At 43.7% G+C, this 20,476-nt stretch overlaps 1 protein-coding gene across 5 annotated transcripts in view; it reads right to left on the bottom strand.

The window, feature by feature from the left end:
* The window catches only part of PRIMA1 (proline rich membrane anchor 1), a 61,363-nt gene that overhangs the window by 17,699 nt on the left and 23,188 nt on the right, over nt 1–20,476 (bottom strand). For all 5 annotated transcript variants that reach the window (XM_073638303.1, XM_073638304.1, XM_073638301.1 and 2 more), the window contains exon 4: nt 7,210–7,321. In XM_073638303.1, the coding sequence (XP_073494404.1) occupies nt 7,210–7,321 (112 nt within the window). The remainder of the gene's footprint in view (nt 1–7,209; nt 7,322–20,476) is intronic.

The following is a 20,476-nucleotide window of genomic DNA, read 5'->3' on the forward strand; positions in this document are numbered from 1 at the left end:
CATACAGAGAGTGAACCTTACTGCAGCTGTGTTCACCTCAGAAAGGATCTCTAGACTGGATACATTGTAACAAGTCACCAGCTGTGAAAGTAAAGGGCAGAAACTGGCAGCAGAGATGGTGGTGGAGTTATGGTGCTTGTTCCCAAGAATTTGCTGGTAGGTGTTTGCTCCAATGTGTCCGGATGTTTGTGCAAGTTTTGCTGCATCTATTCATTTTGACTGTGATAATGAATGGTTATTCCAGAATGTAATCGCCTGCCGCCTGTCCGCACCAGGCAAACGCCGCCGCCGCAATTTATACCGCATCAATCATGGCGGAGATGAGTCTGACATATTTTTAAATGGAGACTGCAGACCTTTTCAAATCCTGACTGTAATGGAAGGAAATAACACGATTGTCTGCAGACTGGATAATAAGAAGTTGGGATACGGTACAATGGTTGTCAGCGGCAGACGTACAAACGTTTGCATTTTCACCTGTGACATGACAGATCCAGCACCGGCTTAGTAATGGGAGGATTTGATAATCAGACAGCTCTTAAAATCTCCCCACGGAGAGAAGCGGCAATTAGCAGAGTGTAATGGAAGCAAAAAAAAAAAAAAAATCAATTCTATGCTGATGCTGTTCCCTGCAATTACATCAGGGCTGGAGGAAACTGCGGCCGATCGTATGGGTAACCGAATCCCGCGCCCGGCCCGCGGCTCAGCACACCATCCATTAGACTTGACAACACTTGATGCTCGTGGGCCCCAATTCAAAATCATAAAGGGACCCCAGTTCTCATGGGTACTTAATAGAATTTGTCTTCTCATAGGGGCCAAAGGGACCTTTTAGCCCACCCAGGTACGACTGCAACCCACTATAATGATGCCTCTGAGTGATGTCCAGTATCAATCAGCCATCTTTAAATACATGCACCCTCATTTTTGTCAGTAATGTTTTCAAATATTTTTGCTTGCCCATACTTTAACCTGCAGCATTACTCCAAAAAGGTACAGCTGTAATCAATGATTCCATCTTAACAGCATTATCTTTAAAGGTGACACAGTTGAAAATGTTCCTTTGTTTCATCACAATGTTAAGATGGTGCGCTTTCAACCCACCATGCGCTATACTGAAGCACCATCCTAGAAAAGCAGAAATTGCAGTTTAGCTGCATTGTCTTTTAGACCCAGAAATATTCCAAAATCTACTTCCTGTCTAAGAAGCTCAAGCTGCTGCTCTATCGTCCTCCATACTTTACACTGCAGCTCTGCCTGTTCCGATTGGCTCCTGTGTAAAAGCACAAGCTCACCAGGAAGTCAGTACATGCGAGGACAGAACAATTCTGTGAGTTTTATTGCAGAGTTCGGTGTGTGGACCGTGCAGGGCCAATGTCACTAAAAGGCGGAATCTTAATTCATCTTTATTACCAACTGTCTCAATAAAACAGGAGCACAGAGAGCGGTCATAAAAGCGACCTTATTTACAGCACGTAATATTAGGGATGTGGGGTGGGGAGAAGAGGGTTATTGCATTTACAACCCCTCAGTCATATTTTATCCCCCCCCCCCCAAGCCTCTGTTATGGGGTCACTGCCAAGGACAATAGCGGGGGAGCTGCATTCCTTCTTGACATAATGTACAAGCAGAGCATTTTAGCGGCCAAGGGTGGAGGAGGACCTGGATGTGGAGATCTAGTAGGACCCTCCAACCCTGCAATACTGCCTAGCAAGCCCTACTAGTGGTCCATTGTGACACATCCATGACTTTAGAGACCCCACAAATAGATAGTGACCTCTTAGCATCACCCTAAAATATCAAACATGTTCAGTCATGGTGGCCACTGGAATCTGAACTATTTGCGGCCAACTTTTAAGGGTTTTCTGGTTTAGGATGAAAGTTTAATGTCTCTATAATTTGAATAAACTCTGCTTCACTTTATAAGATGGCTTGCGGTCAGTGAATGAGGTGGTCAGGTACCTCTGTACATAGCTGGTCCTGCTTTTAGCTGAGGCAATGCCTCCTGATCCAGGGTGATTCACTCACTACTTTACCTGGAAAAATGCTGTAACTTTTAAAAGAGACGGTCGACTGAGCTGATATTTGGACTGTACATACTTTGCATTTTCACTTCTCATGAATGAATCAACCTCGCCGACAGCGATGATAAACATCCTCGCTCCGAGTGGTCTCGCCGATTTGTCGCCCGCCAGTCGTCTCCACTACGAGATAGACTTGCTGCATGCCTTCCTGCGCGTTGGTAGTTTGTGCAGTAAATTGTCAAAACTTATTGGAAAACTGTGTCCTCCAAGAGGCGCCAAAGTGAGTTTCTAAAGAAGTTTGGAGGTCGAAATTCGCCATCTTAACCGTGTATTGAAGCCTTCTTTGATGATAGAGTAATCTCCAATGGACTGTAGCCACCAAGATCGCTGAACCTGTACATTGTTGCAAGCCATCATTTGTGCTGATGTGCTTTGCTCACATTGCAGAATGAACACGACTGTATCCACTTTGCAGATGAGACCGGACCAGGATCAGCTTTGTACAGGGTTTGCTGAATGTGGACATAAAGAGGAGTAACCCATTCACTGACCGCAAGCAGAGATATCGAACAAGGCTAATTGAAATATTGTGGATGAAAAGCTGCAACTTTTCTTTATATTCTACAAACCCTTCAAAAAGGGCACATGGGTTAGTTACATTGTATAGTGGGCACAGAATATGGGGACGGGCACACTGGTTTGAAGGTGATGACATCACGGGAAATCCTGTGACATCACAACTCAAGAGGCACCGCCATCACTGCACATCAGGACAGGACTGACATGCTGATGAGTTTGGCTTCTCTTGTGGTCCCCCACTGTAATAATGGTGGTGGCTGGTTGTGTGGACCCTTGAAGCACCGTGATGTAGTATGGGAATGTACAGTACCTTAAAGGGGTTGTCCAGAATCAGAAAAACATGGCTGCTGTCTTCCCATCATATGAATAGGGCTCAGCAGCACCATCTCACATGAACTGTTTTTTTTGGAAGAAGCAGCCAGGTTTCCCTAATCCTGGATAATCCCTTTAAGGCTGTAGGTGTGCACCTAGCATCCCAGTGTGTGAGCTCCTCTCTCCTGAGACTCTGGGTTCTCCCACCCTCATCATAATTTATTATTCATGATCTTCTGCCATCTGCCTCCTCATCAATCACAATGAAGCCGCTGTGCCGTCACTGCAATGTTCTCCCCATCTCCTCGCCAATTCCCAGCGCTGCAATAAACCTGCGGATTCTGTGCATCCAGCCATGAAGTGCGGGAAGCTGTCACACAATCCCCTATGACTATTCATAAACCCTTTCAGGATCGGCCTCTCGCCGCCTCCAAGGAGACAACAACTGGACTGCGACTGGGGCAAAAACGCAAGAAGTTGGGGAGTGCGGACCGCAGAGTGTCCGCCATGTGCAGCACGTTTTGGGTCAACTACTAAAACATTCTAATTACCATTAAAGTCCATTAATCTGCCATCCAATAATTCAGGAACTTCTGCCATCAATAATTGGTAACTCTAATCTGGCATCCAAAAACTATTATAATCTGGAATCCAATAATCCAGAATTTTTATACTCTAGCACCCAATAATTCAGAAACTATAATAATGTGGCATCCAATAATCCCGAATTCATAGTTTCTGAATTATTGGATGCCAAATTATAAGAATTCTGGATTATTAGATGCCACGTTATTATAGTTTCTGAATTTTTGGATGCCAGATTATATAATAACGTGGCATCCAATAATCCAGAATTCTTATAATCTGGCATCCAATAATTCAGAAACTATAATAACGTAGCATCCAATAATCCAGAATTCTTATAATCTATCATCCAATGATCTTGAAACTTTAGTAATATAGCATCGAGTAATCCAGAAATTAGAATAATCTGACATTTGATAATCTAGAATTTTTATAATCTGGCATCCAATAATCTAGAAACTAAAATAATTTGGCACCCAATAATCAAAAATTGTTATAATTTGGCATCCAGTTATTCAGAATTTGTACAATATCATCCAATAATCCAGAAACTCTAGTAATCTGGCATCCAATAATCCAAATACTTTTTTATTTTTACAAAGATACCCGTATGCTGGATTACCAGGATTTTCCCCAGTATTCTGGCTTTCTATGCTGGGGTTGGACCCCACATGGGTGTCCTCTATACCGTGTGGTATATTTCGGATTTGCGCTCGGCTTCTGTTCTGCTGCCTCATTACAGAGCGGAGCCGGCGCAGCGGGGAGACGGGTGACCCGGCTATTAATACGCCGGGCCGCTCCAGATGGGAACATTACAAGGTTTCTTTATTTAGTTCCTGCGATGGATCCAAAAAAGTGACAGCAGCTGAGAGAACACAGGCTGATAACAGCGAGCAGGTCACTGCAATAACACACAGCATCTAATGATGTGTCACACAGATGGCCAATGAGACCACAACTAGGAAACTGCTGTAATAGAATAGTACTATCGTCATGCTGGGGGTTGTAGTGTTTTTGTACAGGGTATAATAGAACTAGTTATACTGTGTTCAGTGGTCTGGACATGTTGGGAGTTGTAGTGTTCTGTGTATGGAGTACAGTAGAAGTCTATTATGGTCGTTTCCAGTATATAGAATATATTATTTATGTATTATGGTAATTTTCAGTGACTGGGTAATGTTGGTGGTTGTAGTACTCCAAGGATAGAGTAGAATAGTCATGTTTAGTGGTCGGCTCACATTGGGGGTTGCAGTGTCCTAAGCACAGAATATAACATAAAAGTATCACGGTAATGCCCATTGGTCAAGTAGTGTTGGGGGTTGTAGTATCCAATGTGTATAGCATAATAGTATTGTATTACAGCCATTTCTAGGGGTCTTATGTTGGGGGTTATAGTACCCTATGTGTAGAGTATATAATAGGATTGTATTATAGCCATTTCTAGGGGTCTTATGTTGGGGGTTATAGTACCCTATGTGTAGAGTATATATAATACAATCCTATTATAGCCATTTCTAGGGGTCTTATGTTGGGGGTTATAGTACCCTATGTGTAGAGTATATATAATAGGATTGTATTATAGCCATTTCTAGGGGTCTTATGTTGGGGGTTATAGTACCCTATGTGTAGAGTATATATAATACAATCCTATTATAGCCATTTCTAGGGGTCTTATGTTGGGGGTTATAGTACCCTATGTGTAGAGTATATATAATAGGATTGTATTATAGCCATTTAAAGTGATCTTGTCATTCTGGGTGTTGTAGTATCCAATGTGTAGAGTATCACAGAGTTATGCTCTTGTCATGTTGGGGGTTGTAGTATCCAATGTGTAGAGTATCACAGAGTTATGCTCTTGTCATGTTGGGGGTTGTAGTATCCAATGTGTAGAGTATCACAGAGTTATGCTCTTGTCATGTTGGGAGTTGTAGTACCCAATGTGTAGAGTATCACAGAGTTATGCTCTTGTCATGTTGGGGGTTGTAGTATCCAATGTGTAGAGTATCACAGAGTTATGCTCTTGTCATGTTGGGAGTTGTAGTACCCAATGTGTAGAGTATTACAGAGTTATGCTGTTGTCATGATGGGGGTTGTAGTACCCAATGTGTAGAGTATCACAGAGTTATGCTCTTGTCATGTTGGGAGTTGTAGTACCCAATGTGCAGAGTATCACAGAGTTATGCTCTTGTCATGTTGGGGGTTGTAGTACCCAATGTGTAGAGTATCACAGAGTTATGCTCTTGTCATGTTGGGAGTTGTAGTACCCAATGTGCAGAGTATCACAGAGTTATGCTCTTGTCATGTTGGGAGTTGTAGTACCCAATGTGTAGAGTATCACAGAGTTATGCTCTTGTCATGTTGGGGGTTGTAGTATCCAATGTGTAGAGTATCACAGAGTTATGCTCTTGTCATGTTGGGAGTTGTAGTACCCAATGTGTAGAGTATTACAGAGTTATGCTGTTGTCATGATGGGGGTTGTAGTACCCAATGTGTAGAGTATCACAGAGTTATGCTCTTGTCATGTTGGGAGTTGTAGTACCCAATGTGCAGAGTATCACAGAGTTATGCTCTTGTCATGTTGGGGGTTGTAGTATCCAATGTGTAGAGTATCACAGAGTTATGCTCTTGTCATGTTGGGAGTTGTAGTACCCAATGTGTAGAGTATTACAGAGTTATGCTGTTGTCATGATGGGGGTTGTAGTACCCAATGTGTAGAGTATCACAGAGTTATGCTCTTGTCATGTTGGGAGTTGTAGTACCCAATGTGTAGAGTATTACAGAGTTATGCTGTTGTCATGATGGGGGTTGTAGTACCCAATGTGTAGAGTATCACAGAGTTATGCTCTTGTCATGTTGGGGGTTGTAGTACCCAATGTGTAGAGTATCACAGAGTTATGCTCTTGTCATGTTGGGGGTTGTAGTACCCAATGTGTAGAGTATCACAGAGTTATGCTCTTGTCATGTTGGGGGTTGTAGTACCCAATGTGTAGAGTATCACAGAGTTATGCTCTTGTCATGTTGGGGGTTGTAGTACCCAATGTGTAGAGTATCACAGAGTTATGCTCTTGTCATGTTGGGGGTTGTAGTACCCAATGTGTAGAGTATTACAGAGTTATGCTGTTGTCATGATGGGGGTTGTAGTGTTCTGCGTTGTATTATTTTCATACTTCTCTTACACATGAGCATCTTTACCCTCCGCGCTCATCATCCAGTCTCTGCAGATTCAGTGCAGCAGTTCTCTGCCGGGGATCAGCGGCCGCCTCATTAGTTGCCCCTTACTGTATAATTATGGAAACAGCCGAGGAGCAGGGGGTAAAGCAAAGCAATTAATTCAGCCAGCAGTGCACCAATCAGAGCGGCCGCAGGACGCCCCATCACCGCCGAGACCACAAAAACATCACAATTTGTTAATTTGTAGCAATCCCTGTGCTAATAGCTGCGGATTCTTAAGGAGAATTTACCTTTAAACACATGTTGGGGGAAAATAAAGATCTTTTTCTACTACATTTCATACATTTTTTACAGCCTATACTAATGGGGATGTGTTTGATGGGGAACAGCGCCACTCTAACCCTCAGGTGGTGTCCGGTATTGCACCTGAATTCACTTGATGTGACATGACTCACCTAAATAGAGACCCCCCCCTTCTATATGGACCCCATAGCAGCTGTAGTGGCTTACCCTATGTGTTCAGACTTCCGCATCTCACCTTTTTATTGCCTTGTAGCACATAATAACCACTATGAAGAGGACGACGGCTGCCAGGATGATGAGCAGGAAATGCCACCAGGTCTCCTCCACGCAGCACTGCGGGATCTTAACTGAAAAGACAAAGTCACCCCGTCAGTGGGAACGATATAAGGTGATAACACGGGACCCCCAAACTGTGCCACTATAACGGCCGCAACTACAACTCCCAGCATGCAGGTAGAAAACTAATGATTGGAGAATAGTACAACTGAAATAAAACCTATAGTAACACGTGACTGCGAGAGCAGACACATCGGTCCGCATAGGTACTGTGTGCACAAAACGATATCGTGGCTTCAATATCTTATTTCAGATTTTTTTGAGCAAACAGAAGGCTGTGAGTATACAGTACTGTGCAAAAGTTTTAGGCAGGTGTATTAAAATACTGCAAAGTAAGAAGCTTTAATAATAATAATTTTTATTTCTATAGCGCCAACATATTCGGCAGCACTTTACATTTTAGAAGGGAATTGTACAGACAATAAAAAGACAGAATAACAATCACATAAATCAGATACCAAGAGGAGCGAGGACCCTGCTCGCAAGCTAGAATCTATGAGGACATAGGGGAAATTGCTTGTGTTGTACGGTCAGCCATCAATGTAATAAAAAGGGTAATCACATAATGCTAAATGAACCGGTCATCAACCAGTATGTGAACAAGTACAGACACAGAAGTCTATTAAGTACATGGGGTGTGTGAACAGAAGATACGAGGGACCTGATTTGGAAGGAAGTTTTGTATGGGGGGAAATAAGGGGTAGTTAGATAGGTGAGGTGAGGCGATACGCCAGTCTAAAGAAATGCGTTTTTAGGGCACACAAAACTGTGGGTATTGGGGATTAACCGAAGAGTCCTGGGTAGTGCATTCCAAAGAATTGGCGCAGCACGTGAGAAGTTTTGGAGACGGGAATGGGAGGTCCGGATAATTGAGGACGCTAATCTTAGGTCATTAACAGAACGGAGGGCACGGGTAGGGTGGTAGACTGAGACGAGAGAGGAGATGTAGGGCGGTGCTGAAGCATGGAGCGCTTTGTGGGTGAGAGTGATGAGTTTATATCGAACTCTGTAGCGGATGGGTAACCAATGCAATGACTGGCACAGGGAAGAGGCATCGGTGTAGCGGTTGGCGAGGAATATGATCCTGGCTGCTGCGTTAAGGACGGATAGGAGAGGGGAGAGTTTAGTAAGAGGGAGACCGATTAGTAGAGAGTTGCAGTAGTCCTGATGAGAATGAATCAGTGTGACAGTAAGAGTTTTTGCAGAGTCAAAGGTAAGAAAAGGTCGGATTCCAGAAATGTTTTTGAGGTGTAGATGACATGAGCGAGCGAGTGATTGGATATGGGGAGAGAAGGAAAGATCTGAATCAAGTATGACCCCAAGACAGCGGGCTTGTTGCCTGGGAGTAATGGTGGAGTCACACATGGAGATCGCAATTTTGGGCACAGGTGGATTAATGGAAAGAGGAAACACAAGAAGTTCAGTTTCAGATAGAGGGAGGACATAATGTTAGAGACGACAGGAAAACAATTGCTGGTCTTTTGTAATAATTCAGGGGTGATGTCCGGAGCAGAGGTGTATAATTGGGTGTCATCAGCATAGAGATGGTACTGAAAACCGAATCTGCTGATTGTTTGTCCAATGGGAGCCGAGTATAAGGAGAAAAGAAGGGGGCCTAGGACTGATCCTTGAGGAACCCCGACAGTAAGAGGAAGGAGAGAGGAAGAGGAGCCGGTGAAAGACACAGAGAAGGAGCGGTCAGAGAGATAAGAGGAGAACCAGGAGAGAGCGGTGTCCTTGAGGCCAATAGTGCGGAGCATAGTGGGGAGGAGCTGGTGATCCACAGTGTCGAATGCTGCAGAGAGATCCAGGAGATCAGCAGGGAGCAGTGACCTTTGGATTTAGCTGTTAGTAGATCATTAGAGACTTTAGTGTTTCATTATCATGTTTCAGCGCAGAGTCAGGACAGGAGAGGGAGGAGATCGGGGCCAATAATAACTGCAATTTCTTGACAAGTTTCTGAGTGTTAATGGCGCGTATATTTCTATAGGTGGGGGTGTCCTGAGTGGAGCGACAGTTACTGATGGAGAATGACAGAAGCCTGTGGTCAGAGAGCGGGAGAGGAGAGTTAGGAAAATCATGCGCTGAGCAGAGCCGGGAGAAGATCAGGTCCAGCGTGTTTCCATCTTTGTGAGTAGGAGAGTTAGTAAGCTGTGAAAGGACGAAGGAGGAGGATAGAGATAAAAGGTGGGAGGCAGATGGAGAGTCACAGAGAGCTTTCACACAGAGGAGTTACTAGTGTATGATATATCAATTATCAAAATGCAAAGTAAATGAACAAAAGAGAAATCTAGATCCTATAAGTACCTGGTGACTGTCCATCGCCCCTATCATCAGTATCTGGTGACTGCCGTCACCTCCATCATCGGTATCTGGTGACCGCTGGTCTCCTCCATCATCAGTATCTGGTGACCGCTGGTCTCCTCCATCATCAGTATCTGGTGACCGTCCATCACCTCCATCATCAGTATCTGGTGACCGCCCGTCACCTCCATCATCATTATCTGGTGACTGCCCGTCACCTCCATCATCAGTATCTGGTGACCGCCCGTCGCCTCCATCACTTCTCGTCCCTTGCACACAGGTTATGGAGGATCTCGGCAGGAGATTGTTCCAACCATCTTGGAGACCTGAGCCCAGATCTTCTGCGTATGAGGCTTGTGCGGATCCTTCATGTGATCCCAGACAGACTGGATGATGGGAGATCAGGGCTCTGTGCGGCCGGATCATCACCTCCAGGACTCCAAGTATCGATGGGATGTACATTTCTCTTTTGTTCATTGATACAAATAAACTAATAACTCTTCTATTTGTGAAAGTTTCTTACTGTGCAGTCATTTTTTTCCACACCTGTCTAAAACTTTTGCACTGTACCGTATGATCTATCGTGTAAAGCAGCTCTCGGATGGTGGGGGGCTCGGGTCTCATGGCTCGGCCGTCGTATTTTATGCTGTCTGACCTTTCTTGTCAGATGAACATATTTATGTCATATAGGAGCCGCAGAGTAATAGCAAATATTGATCCTGTGCTCGGGGGAAAGACTAAATATCTGAAGGGAACTAATTAAAATGAATGACAGAACTACAGACCAGGAGAGTCCGAGCTCTGCATAAAGGCTGCGTACACCTTCACAAAGGTTAGAGAGGAGACTGCAAGCTATTACTCCCTGTTATCAGCCATTAGGGGGGGCGGCGACTGTACGACAGGAGACTTCAAGCTATTACTCCCTGTTATCAGCCACTTCAGGCCATGGGGATGATGAACTAGGCTCACTGCCTGCAGTCGGCACGTGACACAACAGTCTGATGTCACTGTCACGGAAGAGCGGCGCTGACATTGGTAGAACGACGCCGCTGCAGGAGGGGAGCACACACTGTATTTAGTTTATTTCGGGTCCTGCATTGATTACATTGTGGCTGTCTGGTCGTGGACAATCCCTGTAATTATTGGGGGGAGTTTCTCAGTTTTATATGAATCTATTACTACAAAAAAAAGTTTATAAAGAAACTTTTCTGCGTTGAAGGTGATTCTGTTGTTTCTATTCCCTCCATGTACACAGCAGATAAAAGAAGCAATCATCCTCCGAAATGAAGCGGAGCCATCGCCTGTAGGTAGGAGATGCTATCCTCATTGATTACACGGCTATCAGAGAGGGAATCTACCACCGCAGCTTATTCCTTATCTCTATCGGTGCTGCAGAGCCGCAGTCTAGCAGAATTCTTAAAAGTTTTCATTGTTCCGGAATATTCTGAGTAATCCAGTAACTGTCTGCAGACGATTTTACTGCTGGACGTACGTCGCTCCACATTGTCCTGAATGTCAACGCATGCAGCTATATATAGTGGCAAAAATGTCACCCGCTGCACAGTACACTGCCTTTACATGATGCACAGACTTGTCTAAACTCCTCCCACTCTTCCTTAATCATACAGCTCCACATTATATTGCAGCCTATGATCCTACTGTTTGTGGCAGGAGTGAACATGTGAAACTTTGTAAGCTAAAGTGGTGACAGGTAGTTCATCTGCTGCATAGTGCACTGTCTTTCCATCCTGCACAGACTTGTTTAAGCTCCTCCCACTCATCCTCAATAATGCAGCTTCATGCTAAAAAAAAACTAATACAAAGTATCTAAGAACCTCATAGAACAGAACAGATATTTCCCTGCACCATAAACCTCTAAATATAACTCAGCCAGCAGCAAAACGAAAACTAATTTCTAAAAGCAGCGGTTGTTAATTAGGCCAGATTCATGTCAACCGCGGCAGATAATCCGTGTTTTCTTCTTCTACACAATTAACAATTATTCTAAAGATTAAATGTAGCACAATTTAATCAGGACGGAGCCGCGCTAATGAGCTGCAGGACTGCGCAAGCCACAAGATGGCGCAATGACAGGGGCGGGATAATCACGTTATCGCAGCTCCGCCGCAGTGTTTATAGGGTCGCTGGGTGGATTCTACTAAGGAAATGGGCCAAATTCTCCATTGTTTCCTGCAGCTATTTATAGCACGGCTTAAGATTGTTTCCACTTTATTAAATACACAGGACGACCGTCCCTCAGACGACGAAGCAACAAGGAGCGTATAACGACGAGTCTGAGAAACAAGATCACCCGTCAGGTTATATTTTTCCCTGTCTAAGAATACTAATGCACTAAACACAAAATCCCCGCTGCCCACCACTACTAACCAACCCCCTCCAATGTGCACCACACAAGCCGAAGGTCTAAGTGCAAAAAGTATATACCAGGAACACACACATAATGACCTCTGTGACTGTGTATTATACTCCAGAGCTGCACTCACTATTCTGCTGGTGCAGTCACTGTGTACATACATTACATTACTGATCCTGAGTTACATCCTGTATTATACTCCAGAGCTGCACTCACTATTCTGCTGGTGGAGTCACTGTGTACATACATTACATTACTGATCCTGAGTTACATCCTGTATTATACTCCAGAGCTGCACTCACTATTCTGCTGGTGCAGTCACTGTGTACATACATTACATTACTGATCCTGAGTTACATCCTGTATTATACCCCAGAGCTGCACTCACTATTCTGCTGGTGGAGTCACTGTGTACATACATTACATTACCGATCCTGAGTTACATCCTGTATTATACTCCAGAGCTGCACTCACTATTCTGCTGGTGCACTCACTGTGTACATACAGTACATTACTGATCCTGAGTTACATCCTGTATTATACTCCAGAGCTGTACTCACTATTCTGCTGGTGCAGTCACTGTGTACATACATTACATTACTGATCCTGAGTTACCTCCTGTATTATACTCCAGAGCTGCACTCACTATTCTGCTGGTGCACTCACTGTGTACATACAGTACATTACTGATCCTGAGTTACATCCTGTATTATACTCCAGAGCTGCACTCACTATTCTGCTGGTGCAGTCACTGTGCACATACATTACATTACTGATCCTGAGTTACATCCTGTATTATACTCCAGAGCTGCACTCACTATTCTGCTGGTGCAGTCACTGTGTACATATATTACATTACTGATCCAGAGTTGCATCCTGTATTATCCTCCAGAGCTGCACTCACTATTCTGCTGGTGCAGTCACTGTGTACATACCTTACATTACTGATCCCGAGTTACATCCTGTATTATCCTCCAGAGCTGCACTCACTATTCTGCTGGTGCAGTCACTGTGTACATACATTACATTACTGATCCTGAGTTACATCCTGTATTATACTCCAGAGCTGCACTCACTATTCTGCTGGTGGAGTCACTGTGTACATACATTACATTACTGATCCTGTACTGATCCTGAGTTACATCCTGTATTATACTCCAGAGCTGCACTCACTATTCTGCTGGTGCAGTCACTGTGTACATACATTACATTACTGATCCTGAGTTACATCCTGTATTATACTCCAGAGCTGCACTCACTATTCTGCTGGCGCAGTCACTGTGTACATACATTACATTACTGATCCTGAGTTACATCCTGTATTATACTCCAGAGCTGCACTCACTATTCTGCTGGTGCAGTCACTGTGTACATACATTACATTACTGATCCTGAGTTACATCCTGTATTACACTTCAGAGCTGCACTCACTATTCTGCTGGTGCAGTCACTGTGTACATACATTACATTACTGATCCTGAGTTACATCCTGTATTATACTCAAGAGCTGCACTCACTATTCTGCTGGTGCAGTCACTGTGTACATACATTACATTACTGATCCTGAGTTACATCCTCTATTATACTCCAGAGCTGCACTCACTATTCTGCTGGTGCAGTCACTGTGTACATACATTACATTACTGATCCTGAGTTACATCCTGTATTATACTCCAGAGCTGCACTCACTATTCTGCTGGTGCAGTCACTGTGTACATACATTACACTACTGATCCTGAGTTACCTCATGTATTATACTCCAGAGCTGCACTCACTATTCTGCTGGTGTAGTCACTGTGTACATACATTACATTACTGATCCTGAGTTACATCCTGTATTATACTCCAGAGCTGCACTCCCTATTCTGCTGGTGCAGTCACTGTGTACATACATTACATTACTGATCCTGAGTTACATCCTGTATTATACTCCAGAGCTGCACTCCCTATTCTGCTGGTGCAGTCACTGTGTACATACATTACATTACTGATCCTGAGTTACCTCCTGTAGTATACTCCAGAGCTGCACTCACTATTCTGCTGGTGCAGTCACTGTGTACATACATTACATTACTGATCCTGAGTTACATCCTGTATTATACTCCAGAGCTGCACTCACTATTCTGCTGGTGCAGTCACTGTGTACATACATTACATTACTGATCCTGAGTTACCTCCTGTATTATACTCCAGAGCTGCACTCACTATTCTGCTGGTGCAGTCACTGTGTACATACATTACATTACTGATCCTGAGTTACATCCTGTATTATACTCCAGAGCTGCACTCACTATTCTGCAGGTGCAGTCACTGTGTACATACATTACATTACTGATCCTGAGTTACATCCTGTATTATACTCCAGAGCTGCACTCACTATTCTGCAGGTGCAGTCACTGTGAACATACATTACATTACTGATCCTGAGTTACCTCCTGTATTATACTCCAGAGCTGCACTCACTATTCTGCAGGTGCAGTCACTGTGTACATACATTACATTACTGATCCTGAGTTACATCCTGTATTATACTCCAGAGCTGCACTCACTATTCTGCTGGTGCAGTCACTGTGTACATACATTACATTACTGATCCTGAGTTACATCCTGTATTATACTCCAGAGCTGCACTCACTATTCTGCTGGTGCAGTCACTATGTACATACATTACATTACTGATCCTGAGTTACATCCTGTATTATACTCCAGAGCTGCACTCACTATTCTGCTGGTGCAGTCACTGCGTACATACATTACATTACTGATCCTGAGTTACATCCTGTATTATACTCCAGAGCTGCACTCACTATTCTGCTGGTGTAGTCAATGTGTACATACATTACATTACTGATCCTCAGTTACATCCTGTATTATACTCCAGAGCTGCACTCACTATTCTGCTGGTGCAGTCACTATGTACATACATTACATTACTGATCCTGAGTTACATCCTGTATTATACTCCAGAGCTGCACTCACTATTCTCCTGGTGCAGTCACCGTGTACATACATTACATTACTGATCCTGAGTTACATCCTGTATTATACTCCAGAGCTGCACTCACTATTCTGCTGGTGCAGTCACTGTGTACATACATTACATTACTGATCCTGAATTACATCCTGCATTATACTCCAGAGCTGCACTCACTATTCTCCTGGTGCAGTCACTGTGTACATACATTACATTACTGATCCTGAGTTACATCCTGCATTATACTCCAGAGCTGCACTCACTATTCTGCTGGTGCAGTAACTGTGTACATACATTACATTACTGATCCTCAGTTACATCCTGTATTATACTCCAGAGCTGCACTCACTATTCTGCTGGTGCAGTCACTATGTACATACATTACATTACTGATCCTGAGTTACATCCTGTATTATACTCCAGAGCTGCACTCACTCTTCTCCTGGTGCAGTCACCGTGTACATACATTACATTACTGATCCTGAGTTACATCCTGTATTATACTCCAGAGCTGCACTCACTATTCTGCTGGTGCAGTCACTGTGTACATACATTACATTACTGATCCTGAGTTACATCCTGTATTATACTCCAGAGCTGCACTCACTATTCTGCTGGTGCAGTCACTGTGTACATACATTACATTACTGATCCTGAGTTACATCCTGCATTATACTCCAGAGCTGCACTCACTATTCTGCTGGTGCAGTCACTGTGTACATACATTACATTACTGATCCTGAGTTACATCCTGCATTATACTGCAGAGCTGCACTCACTATTCTGCTGGTGCAGTCACTGTGTACATACATTACATTACTGATCCTGAGTTACATCCTGCATTATACTGCAGAGCTGCACTCACTATTCTGCTGGTGCAGTCACTGTGTACATACATTACATTACTGATCCTGAGTTACATCCTGTATTATACTCCAGAGCTGCACTCACTATTCTGCTGGTGCAGTCATTGTGTACATACATTACATTACTGATCCTGAGTTACATCCTGCATTATACTCCAGAGCTGCACTCACTATTCTCCTGGTGCAGTCACTGTGTACATACATTACTGATCCTGAGTTACCTCCTGTATTATACTCCAGAGCTGCACTCACTATTCTGCTGGTGCAGTCACTGTGTACATACATTACATTACTGATCCTGAGTTACATCCTGCATTATACTCCAGAGCTGCACTCACTATTCTCCTGGTGCAGTCACTGTGTACATACATTACTGATCCTGAGTTACCTCCTGTATTATACTCCAGAGCTGCACTCACTATTCTGCTGGTGCAGTCACTGTGTACATACATTACATTACTGATCCTGAGTTACCTCCTGTATTATACTCCAGAGCTGCACTCACTATTCTGCTGGTGCAGTCACTGTGTACATACATTACATTACTGATCCTGAGTTACATCCTGTATTATACTCCAGAGCTGCACTCACTATTCTGCTGGTGCAGTCACTGTGTACATACATTACATTACTGATCCTGAGTTACATCCTGTATTATACTCCAGAGCTGCACTCACTATTCTGCTGGTGCAGTCACTGTGTACATACATTACAATACTGATCCTGAATTACCTCCTGTATTATACTCCAGAGCGGCACTCACTATTCTGCTGGTGCAGTCACTGTGTATAAACATTACATTACTGATCCTGAGTTACATCCTGCATTATACTCCAGAGCTGCACTCACTATTCTGCTGGTGCAGTCACTGTGTACATACATTACATTACTGATCCTGAGTTACATCCTGTATTATACTCCAGAGCTGCACTCACTATTCTGCTGGTGCAGTCACTGTGTACATACATTACATTACTGATCCTGAGTTATATCCTATACTATACTCCAGAGCTGCACTCACTATTCTGCTGGTGCAGTCACTGTGTACATACATTACATTACTGATCCTGAGTTACATCCTTTATTATACTCCAGAGCTGCACTCACTATTCTACTGGTGAAGTCACTATGTACCTACATTACATTACTGATCCTGAGTTACCTCCGGCATTATACTCCAGAGCTGCACTCACTATTCTGCTGGTGCAGTCACTGTGTACATACATTACATTACTGATCCTGAGTTATTTCCTGTATTATACTCCAGAGCTGCACTCACTATTCTGCTGGTGCAGTCACTGTGTACATACATTACATTACTGATCCTGAGTTATATCCTATACTATACTCCAGAGCTGCACTCACTATTCTGCTGGTGCAGTCACAGTGTACATACATTACATTACTGATCCTGAGTTACATCCTGCATTATACTCTAGAGCTGCACTCACTATTCTCCTGGTGCAGTCACTGTGTACATACATTACATTACTGATCCTGAGTTACATCCTGTATTATACTCCAGAGCTGCACTCACTATTCTCCTGGTGCAGTCACTGTGTACATACATTACATTACTGATCCTGAGTTACATCCTGTATTATACTCCAGAGCTGCACTCACTATTCTGCTGGTGCAGTCACTGTGTACATACATTACATCACTGATCCTGAGTTACATCCTGCATTATACTCCAGAGCTGCACTCACTATTCTCCTGGTGCAGTCACTGTGTACATACATTACATTACTGATCCTGAGTTACCTCCTGTATTATACTCCAGAGCTGCACTCACTATTCTGCTGGTGCAGTCACTGTGTACACACATTACATTACTGATCCTGAGTTACATCCTGTATTATACTCCAGAGCTGCACTCACTATTCTGCTGGTGCAGTCACTGTGTACATACATTACATTACTGATCCTGAGTTACCTCCTGTATTATACTCCAGAGCTGCACTCACTATTCTGCTGGTGCACTCACTGTGTACATACATTACATTACTGATCCTGAGTTACATCCTGTATTATACTCCAGAGCTGCACTCACTATTCTGCTGGTGCAGTCACTGTGTACATACATTACATTACTGATCCTGAGTTACCTCCTGTATTATACTCCAGAGCTGCACTCACTATTCTGCTGGTGCACTCACTGTGTACATACATTACATTACTGATCCTGAGTTACATCCTGTATTATACTCCAGAGCTGCACTCACTATTCTGCTGGTGCAGTCACTGTGTACATACATTACATTACTGATCCTGAGTTACATCCTGTATTATACTCCAGAGCTGCACTCACTATTCTGCTGGTGCACTCACTGTGTACATACATTACATTACTGATCCTGAGTTACATCCTGTATTATACTCCAGAGCTGCACTCACTATTCTGCTGGTGCAGTCACTGTGTACATATATTACATTACTGATCCTGAGTTACCTCCTGTATTATACTCCAGAGCTGCACTCACTATTCTGCTGGTGCACTCACTGTGTACATACATTACATTACTGATCCTGAGTTACATCCTGTATTATACTCCAGAGCTGCACTCACTATTCTGCTGGTGCAGTCACTGTGTACATACATTACATTACTGATCCTGAGTTACCTCCTGTATTATACTCCAGAGCTGCACTCACTATTCTGCTGGTGCACTCACTGTGTACATACATTACATTACTGATCCTGAGTTACATCCTGTATTATACTCCAGAGCTGCACTCACTATTCTGCTGGTGCACTCACTGTGTACATACATTACATTACTGATCCTGAGTTACATCCTGTATTATACTCCAGAGCTGCACTCACTATTCTGTTGGTGCAGTCACTGTGTACATACATTACATTACTGATCCTGAGTTACATCCTGTACTATACTCCAGAGCTGCACTCACTATTCTGCTGGTGCAGTCACTGTGTACATACATTACATTACTGATCCTGAGTTACATCCTGTATTATACTCCAGAGCTGCACTCACTATTCTGCTGGTGCAGTCACTGTGTACATACATTACATTACTGATCCTGAGTTACATCCTGTATTATACTCCAGAGCTGCACTCACTATTCTGCTGGTGCAGTCACTGTGTACATACATTACATTACTGATCCTGAGTTACATCCTGTATTATACTCCAGAGCTGCACTCACTATTCTCCTGGTGCAGTCAGAATTCAGGTTACAGAACACAATGACTTATCAAGGATGACATATGGAATCCCTGCTCAGACATATCGGCGTCTTTGGGGTACCGGACCGGTGAGATCTGCAGAATCTTCTTTCATCCAGGAACTTCTTGTGCTGAGCAGTTTCCTACAAACGTGTTAGGTGTGAACCATGACCAGCGGCAGCTTTTCAGAGATGGCCGCGTTTCGGGAGATTTCATAAATTGTTCTTTGCCTGTTGCAGGCAGAACATTAATTTGGAGGAATCTCGAGGCGTCTATTCCAGTAATCCACACTGCATCTCGCACAGATCTGAAGCCGCTTCCTGCAGCAGCGAGGCCTCGAGTGAAAGCCGATAACCCCACAGCCGCAGGATGACTTGAAAGGAGCGGAGATTTCCAGCACTTTTTTGGAGAGGCCGGATGACTCGGATCTTAATTCACAACGCTACATTAATAAAAACGACCGCGCTGCATTAATGAGACGTGTATTATCTGCAGTCAGAGGTTCCTGTCATCGGGCTTTATCTGCTGCTGGGAAAGCTGGATATTATCATCACACTGTGGGATGTGATGGAGACAAATTAGGAAAGTGGGGCACGGAGAGCTGCTCTTCACATAAGACTAAGAGTGGGGACGCAGGGTCCTCTGTTATACTGTGGCCCAAAGACTCATGTATGTGTCGCCACCCATACACAAAAGCTGTGGAACCATAGGGAGCAGTATAATGTGATGCTGCATGATTGAGGATGAGCGGGAGACACATAAACAAGTCTGTGCACCTTAAAAAAGCAGTGTACTGTACAGGAAATAGAACTTCATGTACCACTTTACTCTACAGCATTTATGTGCTCACCCATACGCACAAGCTGTGGAACCATAGGCCGCAGGATAATGTGATGCTGCATGATTGAGGATGAGCGGGAGACACATAAACAAGTCTGTGCACCTTAAAAAAACAGTGTACTGTACAGGAAATAGAACTTCATGTACCACTTTACCCTACAGCATTTATGTGCTCACCCATACGCACAAGCTGTGGAACCATAGGGAGCAGTATAATGTGATGCTGCATGATTGAGGATGAGTGGGAGACATATAAACAAGTCTGTGCACCTTAAAAAAGCAGTGCACTGTACAGGAAATAGAACTTCATGTACCACTTTACCCTACAGCATTTATGTGCTCATCCATACGCACAAGCTGTGGAACCATAGGTCGCAGGATAATGTGAAGCTGCATGATTGAGGATGAGTGGGAGACACATAAACAAGTCTGTGCACCTTAAAAAAAGCAGTGCACTGTACAGGAAATAGAACTTCATGTACCACTTTACCCTACAGCATTTATGTGCTCATCCATACGCACAAGCTGTGGAACCATAGGGAGCAGTATAATGTGATGCAGCATGATTGAGGATGAGCGGGAGACACATAAACAAGTCTGTGCACCTTAAAAAAGCAG

The sequence above is a fragment of the Phyllobates terribilis genome, unplaced genomic scaffold (assembly GCF_046119375.1).
Source record: "Phyllobates terribilis strain yellow unplaced genomic scaffold, ASM4611937v1 Scaffold_7__3_contigs__length_470593459, whole genome shotgun sequence".
Lineage (NCBI taxonomy): Eukaryota > Metazoa > Chordata > Amphibia > Anura > Dendrobatidae > Phyllobates > Phyllobates terribilis.